The 12433-nt window shown below is 43.1% G+C and overlaps 1 protein-coding gene across 1 annotated transcript; it reads left to right on the top strand.

Annotated features, from left to right (window-relative positions):
• Positions 1 to 11105: 11105 nt before the first annotated feature.
• Positions 11106 to 11951, top strand: LOC143889954 (uncharacterized). The gene has a single exon (XM_077394369.1). The coding sequence runs from the start codon at positions 11106 to 11108 to the stop codon at positions 11949 to 11951; it is 846 nt and encodes a 281-aa protein (XP_077250484.1).
• Positions 11952 to 12433: the final 482 nt, after the last annotated feature.

Here is a 12433-nt window from a genome sequence, read left to right as displayed (position 1 = left end):
AAGCTCAGTGTCGGGCGAAACGGCTTTTTATCTAGAGCCTTTTAGAGGGGGTTTACGATTCCCCTTATTAGAAATGATCCCATCGTTATTCGGGTTCTACGGCATCGCCCCCTCCCAGGTCTTTCCAAACAGTTGGAGGAACTTATTGGCCTACTTGGCCAAAAGTAAGATTTTGAATGCCGATGTATCGATCGATATCTTCCGTCGGTGCTTTAAACTGGTGGATGATGGGGAATGGTTGACCTTTAGACATCACTGAAACATTATGATCGGGGCTAAGACCCCTTCTTCAATTAAAGATTGGAAAAATGAGTTCCTATTCATTCGGCCACCTACCCATGCTGGATGGGATTTTCCCTTCGATTGGAGAAAACCCTCAGCCGACAGATTAAGTGTTTTGCCGAAACTAAGAGATATGGGGAATAAGATCTTTGGGTCCATCTCGTCGGGCTTTAAAATTGACACCCGGGAGTTCAAAAACCAAGAGAAGCTCGTTGAATATGGCCTATGCGGCAAGGTTATTCGTACTAGAATATCAAGGGGGTCGGATCCTCCAAGAGCGATAATTCTTGTTTCTGTACCTATTCATTCAGTTGCGTCTCCTTTGAAGAGTCTAATAATTATTATACTCCTTTGTGCAGGAATGTCTTCTCAACAAACGGGTGTTCCCGAGAGGAAAGAAGTTCTTGAAAAGAACCAGGTTCCTAAAAAGAGCAAAGAGTCCGAGAAGGATAAAGCTCCTGAGAAAGGTGTAGCTCCCTCACGACCCACCCCAACTATATCGGTGGCAGCACTAGAGAGGGCTCGAAGAGCCAGATATGGAGGGAACCAATCCGGCACCGCTCCTCCTTTGACGTCTCTTTTTGGGAAGTCGAAAGAACCGTTCGGAGCAGAGAGGCCTGACCCAGGGAAGAAACTCAAAGAGAGCACTCCCGAAGCACCGACTGATAGAGGTCCTAGCGATCTTCCCCCACCGTTACTGTTAACAGGAGTAGGCGAACGCAGCTTCTCTCTCACTGGGTTGAAATACCATAGAATGAGGCCAAAATTTAGGGCGAGCTATTCATCCCTACTTGGAAGGTCGGAGACAAAGATTCCACCATTCATAACCAACAGGTTGGCGTGAAAATGTACTTGAGCAGCGTGCTTCCAAGTGATAAGGAAGAGTTACGGAAACTAAGTTCCGGGGCTTTAAGCCCCTCCTTCCTCCATCAACATAAAATAGTAAGTATTACTAAGTCTGTTGCTTTTTCCTTTTTCTCTTTGTGCCGCTTGGACTTATACCTTGCTATCCTTTATTAGATGAACGATCTCAGTGCCATGGCTTCCAACCGTATTATGGACACTTTGGCGGACAATCTAAGGCTTCGGGATGCGGTTAGCGGCCTAGAGGGAAGGAATGGTTCTTTAGAAGATAGAGTTGCGGAACTGGAGAAAAAGGAGAAAACCGATGAAGAGATCATTGCTGCGCTCAGGAAGGACTTAGAGGACACGCATAAGAAACTCAAAGGGTCGGAGGAGGCCCTTAGCGATCTAGTTCAAGATCGGTCAGTAGTCGAGGCGGAGGCAATCTCCAAATTTAAGGAGAGTGAGGATTTTGGCTTTGAAGTAGCGTTCCATGCTCTCGACTTTGAGGTGAGGGGGTTCGAAGAATGCAAGAAGCAAGTTCTGCAGATTATGCCCAATTTTCAATTGGAGCGCTTCACCGCCCCTAAGACCAATACCGTGGCCACTACTCTCCGCCCATGACCGAGTTAGATCGTTAAAGTCTTCTTCCACTAATTTTTAAATCTCCTTTTTGGATGCGCTTGAAGCGCAAAAAACTTATTTTTTGGTCTGTAATATTTGCCTTCATGGTGAGGCATATACTTTATGATGTTGTACCTTTATGGTGCCTATTGGGTAGGTACTTATGAGTACCTTTTATTTATTTATATGAACACGATGCACGAGTTCCGTTCCTCATCTCTAAGGGGGGAATGAGGCTCATACTCTTTGATTTTATGAACCTCTCGCCTTTCCTCTGTGAGGGGCAGGGTTTTCTTACGCTTGTCATTTCCTCTCTCATTCTTATTTACAAATAGAAAGGGGGAATCTGAGGTAGAGGAGCGGCCGGAAGGTCGGTCCTGTGCCTTTTTACTAGAAGTGGGCAGGACGTTCGGTCATGTTCCCTTTGTATTTAGGGATACGCTCTATCATCCCTTTATAAAGGCAACAATTTTCGGGTATTCCCTTTATGCTTTGCACGTCGATCGTCTTTCTTCAATTGATTAGTTCGAAGTCGACCGACCCGCCCTCCTTTATGACGAGGGAACTCATATCCAGTGATATTTTTAGTGGTATCCGGGATGATCAACCTCAGTCGCACTTTACATATCATCTGGTTGATCCGAAGATCTGGCCATTAGGTCCTCCTGTCTAATGGGTCGGACAAGGGCCTCACCCTACTCGGCCGGTTTAAATACTCGGTTGGTGGGCATTAACCTTATGAGGTTAATTAATGTAATGGCATCGAGTCCTCTTGTCTCAAGGGTCGGACAAGTACCTTACCCTACTCGATCGGCTTCTTTGCTAGGTCGGTGGGTGTTAACCTTGTGAGGTTAACTATACAATTTATATTTTTGAAACATAGGTATGTAAGAGCTTTGTCTCTACCCGTTTTAAGGGTTGGACAAGCGTTTTACCTTGTTCACTCAGTTTGCCTACACAATTGGTGGGGACTGAAATTTTTTATTTAATATTTTCAAGCATGTATAGAAGCATATTTCATACATAGAAACATATAGGAACACTTTTGAAACAAACTCTAAACTTTATTTCATTAAGTTAAATTCCTAATTACATTCTTTCCGGAGAATTGTCTCTACTTATTCCTGCATTTGAAAATAAAACAAAATAATAAAAGCAAATAAAGAAAAACGAACTAGACTTACTGATAGAATTTCGTTAGATTTTACATATGCCATGTCCTGGGAATCGGTGCGCTATCTAGATTTTCCAATTTGTAGGCTCCTGGGCGTAAGATCCTTGTAAGTCTGTAAGGCCCTTCCCATGAGGGGGGCGAGTTTTTTGGCATTTCTTGGGTCTGAAACCTCTGCCCGACAGAGTACCAAGTCTCCTTCTTTAAGAGCTCTTTCTTTCATCCGATGGTTGTAGTACCGAGCGACCCTTTGCTGGTATGCGACGACTCTGATCTGAGCATTCTCCATGGTCTCTTCAATGAGGTCAAAGCTGCTTCGCATGAGTTCGTCGTTCATATGTTCCTTATAGCTCTCGACCCTTGGAGAAGGGATGGCTATCTCAAATGGAATAATCGCCTCAACACCGAATGCTAGGTTGAATGGGGATTCACCCGTTGTGGTGCGTGGGGTAGTTCAGTAGGCTTATAGGACATTCGGTAACTCTGACTCCCAAGTGTTTTTGGCATCTTCAACTCTCTTTTTAAAACTTTGAAGGAGAATTCGGTTGGCTACCTCAACTTGTCCATTTGCTTGTGGATGTTCGACCGAAGTAAATCTTTGTTCGATCATCAGTCTTTCACAAAAACTTCTGAATTGTTCGCTAGCGAACTGGGGCCCATTGTCGGTAACCAACACCCTCGGTATTCCAAATCGACATATGATGTCATGGTAGAAAAAGATTTATGTTGCCTTGGAAGTGAACTTTTTTACCGCTTTGGCCTCTACCCATTTGGTGAAATAGTCAATTGCGACGTATAACATCGTGTGTCCGCCGACCGATGGTGGAAAGGGACCTAATAGATCCATCCCCCACATTGCAAAGGGAATTGGGCTGGAGATAGGATAGTATTGGGTTGCCGGCTGGCGAGGCACCGATGAAAATTTCTGGCACTGTTCACACTTCTTGATTTAACTTTGAGCGTCTTCGAGTATAGTTGGCCAGAAAAATCCTCATCGAAGAATTTTATGGGCTAGCACCTTGCCCTCCGAGTGATCTCCACAAATGCCCTCATGTACGTCAGCCATTGCACTGTCGGAGGCATTTTAAGAGTGGCCATGAAAACGATTGCTTGTAAAGTACTTCACCTTTTAGGATGTAAAGGACGGATTTGGCAGTAATTCTCCTTGCTTCCTTTCGGTCCTCAAGCAAGGTACCATCCTTAAGATATTGAACTATGGGATCCATCCAGCTGGGTTCATGATCAATATGAGTAACTTCTTCTCTCTCTATGCTAGGGTGGGAGATGACATCAGTATACACGTTTCCCCAGCTAGTGGTTTCAGAGGAGGCCATTCTAGATAGAGTGTCGGCTCTTGCATTAAGAGTTCTAGAAATCTACACAATCCCAAATTCTTTGAAAAGGGAGATTTTCCCTCTCACCTTTTCTAGATATTTAAGCATCCTTCGATCTTTTGCCTCATAGAGTCCATTAATGTGTCCAACGATGAGTTGTGAATCACTATGGGCTTTTAATCGGTCAGCCTCCAATTCGAGAGCTAGCGGTAGTCAGGCCAAGAGTGCCTCGTATTCGGCTTCGTTGTTGGAAGCGTCGAAGTCAAGTTTTAAAGCGTATTCTACTAAGAACTTATCGAGTCCGGCCAAGATTAATCCTGCTCCGCTTCCGCCTGAATTGGTTGATCCGTCGACGGATATTGTGTTTCCTGTTCATCTTTTATCTCCTCCTCCCCCCCCCCCCCCCCCCGAGTCTTTGGTCGGAGCCGTGTATTCTACCACAAAGTGAGCAAGTACTTCCGACTTAATGCCAAGGCGGGGTCGTACCTGTATGTCAAATTCGCCCAGTTCTACCGCCCAATTGATTAATCGTCCGGAGGTATCGGGCTTCTGAAGAATTTTGCATAATGGTTGGTCGGTGAGAACAACTATTGTGTGGGCTTGAAAGTATGGGCGCAATTTTCTGGCGGCAATGGCCACCACAAATGCAAATTTCTCGATGTTCTGGTATCTTGTTTCGGCGTCGTGTAGGATACGACTGACATATTATATAGGGTGTTCTGTCCTTTGCTCTTGTCTGACAAGTACGGCACTAACAACCAAGGGGCTTACTGCTAGATAGAGGTACAACTCTTCATTCGATAGCGGATTCATTAATACCGGAGGAGATTGGAGGTAGTGCTTGAGCTTTTCGAACGCTTCTTGGCATTCGTTTGTCCATTGAAAATCTTTCATGTTTCTCAGTATCTTGAAGAATGGGAGGCATTTCTCGGAGGATTTGGACATGAATCGGCTCAGGGCCACTATCCTTCGTGCGAGTCGTTGTACCTCGTTCATAGTTCTTGGAGGTGTCATATCGAGGATGGCTTGTATCTTCTCGGGATTAGCCTCTATGTCTCGTTGAGTTACCATGAATCTAAGGAACTTACCAGAGGTTACCCCAAAGGCACACTTTGAGGGGTTGAGTTTCATCTGATATTTTTGCAACACCGCGAAAGCTTCCTGAAGATCAGTAACATGGTTGGTAGTTTTTGAAGCTTTTAACAAGCAAGTCATCTACATATACCTCCATGTTCCGACTGATTTGTGAGGCGAAAATTTTATTCACCAACCGTTGATACGTGGCTCCCGCGTTCTTAAGGCCAAAGGGCATGCCCTTATAACAAAATAGTCCTTGTTCTGTGACCAAGGACGTTTTGGGGATATCTGGGGAGTACCTGTGTATCTGGTTATATCCGGAGAAAACATCCATGAAGCTGAGCATTTCGTGGCCAGATTTAGCATCTATTAACATATCAATTCGGGGGAGGGGGTAGTGGTCCTTTGGACAAGCCTTATTTAGGTCAGTAAAGTCCACGCATATCTGCCACTTCCCGCTCGATTTTTTGACCATTACTACGTTGGCGAGCCATTCTGGATAATGTTTCTCTCGGATGAACCCGGCTTGTAGAAGTTTATTGACCTCCTCTTCTATGGGTTTTTGTTGCTCAGGGCCAAAATTATGTTTCTTTATTTTAACGGGCCTGTGAGAAGGGTCGACGCTTAGCCGATGGACGGCGATGTTCGTCGGGATACCTGGCATATCTAAAGCAGACCATGCAAAAACATCTGCATTAGTCTTCAAAAAACTGACCAGGTTGGTTCGAGACTTACCTGTGAGAAGTGATCCAATCTGGCCTATTCGTTCGTCATCTTCTCCCGAACAGCGGTACTTGAGTTAGCTCTTCTACAGGTTCTCCGCGCGTCAGGTAATTTTCCGAACGTGGATCAGTACCGGCTATTTGAAGGGATTCTTTCACTTTTTTCACCACTTTGGTGTAATCAGCATAACACTTTCTAGCTCTTTCCTGATCTCCTTTCACCTCTCCAACTCCTTTTGTTAGAAATTTGATTTTGGGATGAGGTGTGGAGACGATCGCTTCAAGCTTGTTCAGAGCCAGACACCCTATGATAGCATTATAGGTGGAGGGGACTTTAACAACCAGAAAATTATGCATGATGGTTTTCTGGCGAGTTTCGGTACCGAACATGACAGGTAAGTCTATCCTTCCTTCGATACGAATCGATCAGCCAGAAAATCCATAGATTGACCATTCTACTGGTGTAAGCCTATCCAATCCTAGGTGCATTTCTTTAAAAGCATTGTAATGTAAAATATTGACAGAGCTACCAATGTCTATCATTACCTTACTTACATTAAAATTGGCGATAATGAGACGGACAACGATCGCATCATCATGAGGGATGTGGACATCGTCGTAGTCTTTTTCGGAAAAGACTATTTGTTCCTCGCTATCAGTAGAATCCGATCGCAACTTCTTTGCTGGAGCCTCCACCGCATGGATTGACATATTTGTCTGCTACCCTCATTAGTTCCTGGAGATCTCGATGAGGGTCGATATTCAGGGCTACTTTGAGATCTCTATCATGGACAACTGACTTAATGGCCGCTCTAACCATCTCATGATTAGGGTCTTTGATTTGTAATAATTCAGTCCTAAACTAACCTATAAAAGATCGTAAGGTTTCTTCCTTTCCTTGGCGGAGAGAGAGGAGTGCGCCGGCAGGTTTTTTATGTGGCCGACTATTGACGAAGTAGGTCACAAAATTCCTACCAAGCTCTTGAAAAGAGGAAATGGAGTTAGGTTTAAGGCGACCGTACCAACTATTCGCTCCTCTTTTCAAATATGAAGAGAAGGCGCGACACATAGTTATGTCGTTAGCACCTTTGAATTCTATCGCCCTCTTATAGGATTGAAGATATTCCAATGAATCCGTTGTACCATCGTAGAGATCAAGCCTTGGTAGGTCGAAATTCGGTATCAATTGAGCCTGTGCTATGGCCTCTACGAACGGTGATTGTATTTCATTCTCCCATTCAGTTAGGAGGTCATGTTCGTAAGGTTTCTTAACGTGACGCTACATCTCCCTGGCCGTTGAAGTTCGACGAGGAGTCCTGAATCAGGCGCATTTATTCCGTCTCTCAAATTGTGATGCGGGTTGTCTTGCCCTTGGTTCGGGTTTCCTGCACTATTAGCCCTTTGGGGGACGTTGTTGTTCTGAGTCGGAATAGGCCTAAAAGTCAATTATGGTGCTCGTCGGTCATTCGCCTCCCCGTTTCCATGATTCGGCCTGGGACTAGTAATCGAAGCAGAAGGTCGGTGACTTAATGGCCTTCGACTGTGAGGGTTTTCTGCCCTCAGGCGATTCATCTTGTTCTTCCTCTAAATGCAGATTCCTTACTTCCGCTATTAGTGGAGGAATATTGATGTTTTGAACTATCGGTGGGGGGGGTAAACGTCTAAATATTTCCTGAAGGGCGACCGAAACGTTCCCCACTTGCAATGCAAGTTGGTTGAACATGGTCATAGTGACTGGAGTAGTATCTTCGTTATTAGGCGTTTCCTCCGGAACTTGATTCTCGGGGATTGTAGCATGTGCTTGACTCCTGGTCATTACTCCTTCGCCTTATGGGTTAGCTGCGACGGATTTTGAAGTTTTTGATCTCGAATTCGTCATGGTGGTCCCACGGATGGCGCCAATCTGATGATGTCGAAATCCGCAGTCCACAATAGTTAGAATCTTACTGTTTTTAGGAGTCTTACCTAATTGGTCGATTTCCTTGGGAGATAAGTTAATATCTATTTTTAATAGATATCTTATTTCCCTTAACGAGCAAGTTACTTTTAATCAACTTCTCATAGATAGAAAGTCACCGCCTTTGGGTACGTTGCCTCTATAAGAGACGGTTTCTCAATTTGGACTTTACTATTTATTCAAAGAGGATAATACTTCGCTATCCTTACGTCTAAGACTCAAAGTCGGTTTCTAAAGATTCGGAAGTGCCATGTGTCGTTCATCGACAGTTAGTGCCGATTTTACACCCAACAAAACCGAACCTGGGATCATAGACCAACTTAGGAATTCAAACTTGGCAAATTTTGAATTGTCTTTCTTGTATTATTTTCTTTGGGAATGTATAAATCCTTTACATTTACATTTCTTTGGGAATGTATATATTTATACAACAAATTGACATTTTAAATCCCCTTAGTGAAGGGATTTGTTTTGTAGCTTTACTTGACAATTAGCTTACAATAGAAACATAATCTACAACTGCTTGATTTTTGCAGAAAATTTTTCTGCATTTGGTTTTTGGATAGGTTCAATTTAGGAATCCAATTTATCGTCAGTATTTCCCATTCTTTTTGCGAGGGAAATGATATTTATAGGTTTGTACCTCTGAGAAATTAATTATGTGATGGATGGGCGTACAAACCCGTATGTGTCAAAATGTATGGTACGACCCACTCCATAGGATGATCCAAACCGTCCATTTGTTGGGCCACAACGTAAATACGTTGTGCTCCAAAAATCAATTCCATGATCCTAACCCTCCAAAAATTAATTACATATATATGTTTGCCTTCTACCCTATTTGGATTGCTGGAATTTTTTGGAGAAGTTTGGAAAAGAACTTTTTTTTTTCTTCTAAAATTTCATGTTTATCCATCTCTGATTGCCATGAAAAAAAGTAAGTTCAACCATGACACTTCAGGTTTTATTTACAGGGACCTTGATACGTACCTAGATGGGTCCCACTTAGTGGAATAGGTTAATTAGATATTTTAGTGAATAAGATCATATCTTAATATATTTAGTAGTTAGGTTAGATTAGGATAGTTTCTAATTAGCTATTTCTATTCTTATAAAAAGATCTTTCTAGATCTTTCTATGTTTATCTTTGAGTGTTTTATATAAGCAGATGTTATTGTTAATGGAAATCAATGAAGAAACTAGTTTGAGAAATTGTGTCTTGTGCACAAAGGAGGACTGATCCTTCCCTCAAAGTGGATCAAGAGGCCGATCTTCCCTCTAAGAAGATCAAATCCGTTGCGAACCAATTTGGGTCCGTAACAGACCTTTAATTGACAATGATGGCCCTAAAATTTATCATTTCCCTCTAAGTTACAGAGACAAAACAATTTTGCTAGGAAAAAAAATTTCTCAAGAAATGTTTTTCCTGCAATCCAAACAAGGGCATACCAACAAATGACCTTTTTCTACTGATTGTGTTGTGACTTTCAGCGTAGTGGTTCTCATTGTTATAAGGAAAATAATAAAATTTAAGGGGGTTGTTATGCTCCTTCGTAAAAGACTATACTTATTGGTAGGGGTACAACTTGGGTAGGGGGGTCCGATTTTCCAAAACCCAACCCTACCCTACCCGAGAATTATCTCGGGTCATGCCGGATCTAATTTTTTATAGGAAAACCCGAGATTCATAAACCCGGCCCTACCTAAGTTAGTTTCTCGGGTTGGGTCGGGTTTTCCTTTTTTAAAGTAGGATAGTGACTAATTTTAAAGATTGTGAAAAAAAAAACAAATCTTCACAACAAAAACCTCTACATTTATGTCATCAAGTGTATAAATTTAAGGAGGACACTCTATTTTCACATAACAGACATGAAAATTGAAAAAAATTGTAGCAATATATTGGAAAATAATTTTCTTTGTTATTCAAAAGATATTTAAGAAAGTCACAATACACCCATATGAGTCAAGTCCGGTTTTCCAATTTAAAACGATATGCTGATAGACGCTACATCTGGTCACGAGATGCTCAGCTTCATGGATGCTTTCTCTGGATATAACTAGATACGTATGTACTCCCCCGATATCCCCAAAACATCCTTTGTCACAAAACAAGAACTATTTTGTTATAAGGTCATGCCTTTCGGCCTTAAGGACGCGGGAGCCACGTTTCAGCAATTGGTGAATAAAATTTTTGCCCCACAAATCGGTCGAAACATGGAAGTATATGTTGACGATATGCTTGTTAAAAGTTAGAAATTACGAACCATGTTATCGACCTTCAGTAAGCTTTCGCGGTATTACGAAAATATCATATGAAGCTCAACCCCTCAAAGTGCGCCTTTGGGGTAACTTCTGGGAAGTTCCTCGGATTTATGATCAGTCAACGAGGCATAGAGGCTAATCCTGAGAAAATACAAGCCATTCTCGACATAACACCACCAAAAATTGTGAACGAAGTACAACGACTCACGAGAAGGATAGCGGCTTTGAGCCGATTCATGTCCAAGTCCGCCGAGAAGTGCCTTCCATTCTTCAAGATACTAAGAAACATGAAAGATTTTCAATGGACGAACAAATGCCAGGAAGCATTTGACAAACTCAAGCATTACCTCCAGTCTCCTCGGGTGTTGATGAAACCACTACCGAATGAAGAGTTATATCTTTATCTAGTGGTAAGCCCCTTGGCCGTCAGTGATGTACTTGTCAGGCAAGAGCAAAGGACAAAACACCATATATATTATGTCAGCCGAATCCTACACGATGCCGAAACAAGGTATCAAAATATTGAAAAGTTTGCATTTGCGGTGGTCATTGCTGCTAGGAAATTGCGCCCATATTTTCAAGCTCAAAGTATAATTGTTCTTACCGATCAACCATTGTGCAAAATCCTATAGAAGCCTGATACTTCAAGCAGACTAATCAACTGGGCGGTAGAACTGGGCGAATTTGACATACAGGTACGACCCCGCCCTGCCATTAAGTCACAAGTACTTGCTGACTTTATCGTGGAATGCACGACTCCGACCGAAGACTCGGGGGGGGGGGGGGGGGGGCAGGAGGAGATAAAAGAGGAACAACAAAAATAATTTCCGTGGATGTTGTTTGTCGATGGATCTGCCAATTCAAGCGGAAGCGGAGCAAGATTAGTCTTGGTCAGACCCGACAAATTTCTAGTAGAATATGCTCTGAAACTTGACTTCTATGCTTGCAATAACGAGGCCGAGTATGAGGCACTCCTGGCCGGACTGGCATTAGCCCTTGAATTGGAAGCCGACCGACTAAAAGCCCATAGTGATTCACAACTCGTTGTTGGACATATTAATAGACTCTATGAGGCAAAAGATCGAAGGATGCTTAAATACCTAAAAAAGGTGAGAGGGAAAATCTCCCTTTTCAAAGAATTTGAGATTGTGCAAATTTCTAGAACTCTTAATGCAAGAGCCGATGCCCTATCCAAAATGGCCTCCTCAGAAACCACTAGCCGGGGGAACATGTATACTGAGGTTCTCTCCCGTCCCAGCATAGAGAGAGAAGAAGTTACTCATATTGATCACGAACCCAGCTGGATGGACCCCATAATACAATATCTCAAAGATGGTACCTTGCCAGAGGACCGTAAGGAAGCAAGAAGAATTACTGTCAAATCCGCCCTTTACATCCTGAAAGGTGAAGTGCTCTATAAACGATCATTTTCTTGGCCACTACTAAAGTGTCTCCGACCCACAAACGCCGATCGAGCAATGGCTGAGGTACATGAAGGCATATGTGGAGATCACTCGGCTCACAAGATCCTTCGCCGAGAATTCTTTTGGCCGACCATGCTGGAAGATGCCCAGAACTATGTCAAGAAGTGCGAACAGTGCCAAAAGTTTTCATCGGTACCTCGCCAGCCAGCAACCCAATACTCCCCTATCTCCAGCCCAACCCCCTTTGTGATGTAGGGAATGGATCTATTAGGTCCCTTTCCACCATCAGTCGGTGGACATACGATGCTATATGTCGTGATAGACTATTTCACCAAATGGGTAGAGGCCAAAACAGTAAAAAGGGCCACCTCTAAGGCAACAGAAACCTTTTTCTACCATGACATCATATGCAGATATGGAATACCAATGGTGTTGGTCACCGATAATGGACCACAGTTCACTAGTGAACAATTCAGGAATTTTTGCGAAAGACTCATGATTGAACAAAGATTTACTTCGGTCGGACATCCACAAGCAAATAGACAAGTTGAGGTAACCAATCGAATTCTCCTTCAAAGTTTTAAAAAGAGAGTTGAAGACGCCAAAAACACTTGGGCGCCATAGTTACCGAATGTCCTATGGGCCTACCGAACTACTCCACGCACCGCAACATGTGAATCCCCATTCAACCTAGCATTCGGTGTCGAAGCAATTATTCCAGTTGAGATAGCCATCCC

Source organism: Tasmannia lanceolata, unplaced genomic scaffold (assembly GCF_043159265.1).
Source record: "Tasmannia lanceolata isolate RefF3 unplaced genomic scaffold, GAP_Taslan_0.1 ptg000002l, whole genome shotgun sequence".
NCBI classification, from domain to species: Eukaryota; Viridiplantae; Streptophyta; class Magnoliopsida; order Canellales; family Winteraceae; genus Tasmannia; species Tasmannia lanceolata.
The sequence above is the reverse complement of the archived record's forward strand: the minus strand, read 5'-3'. Positions and strand labels throughout refer to the sequence as shown.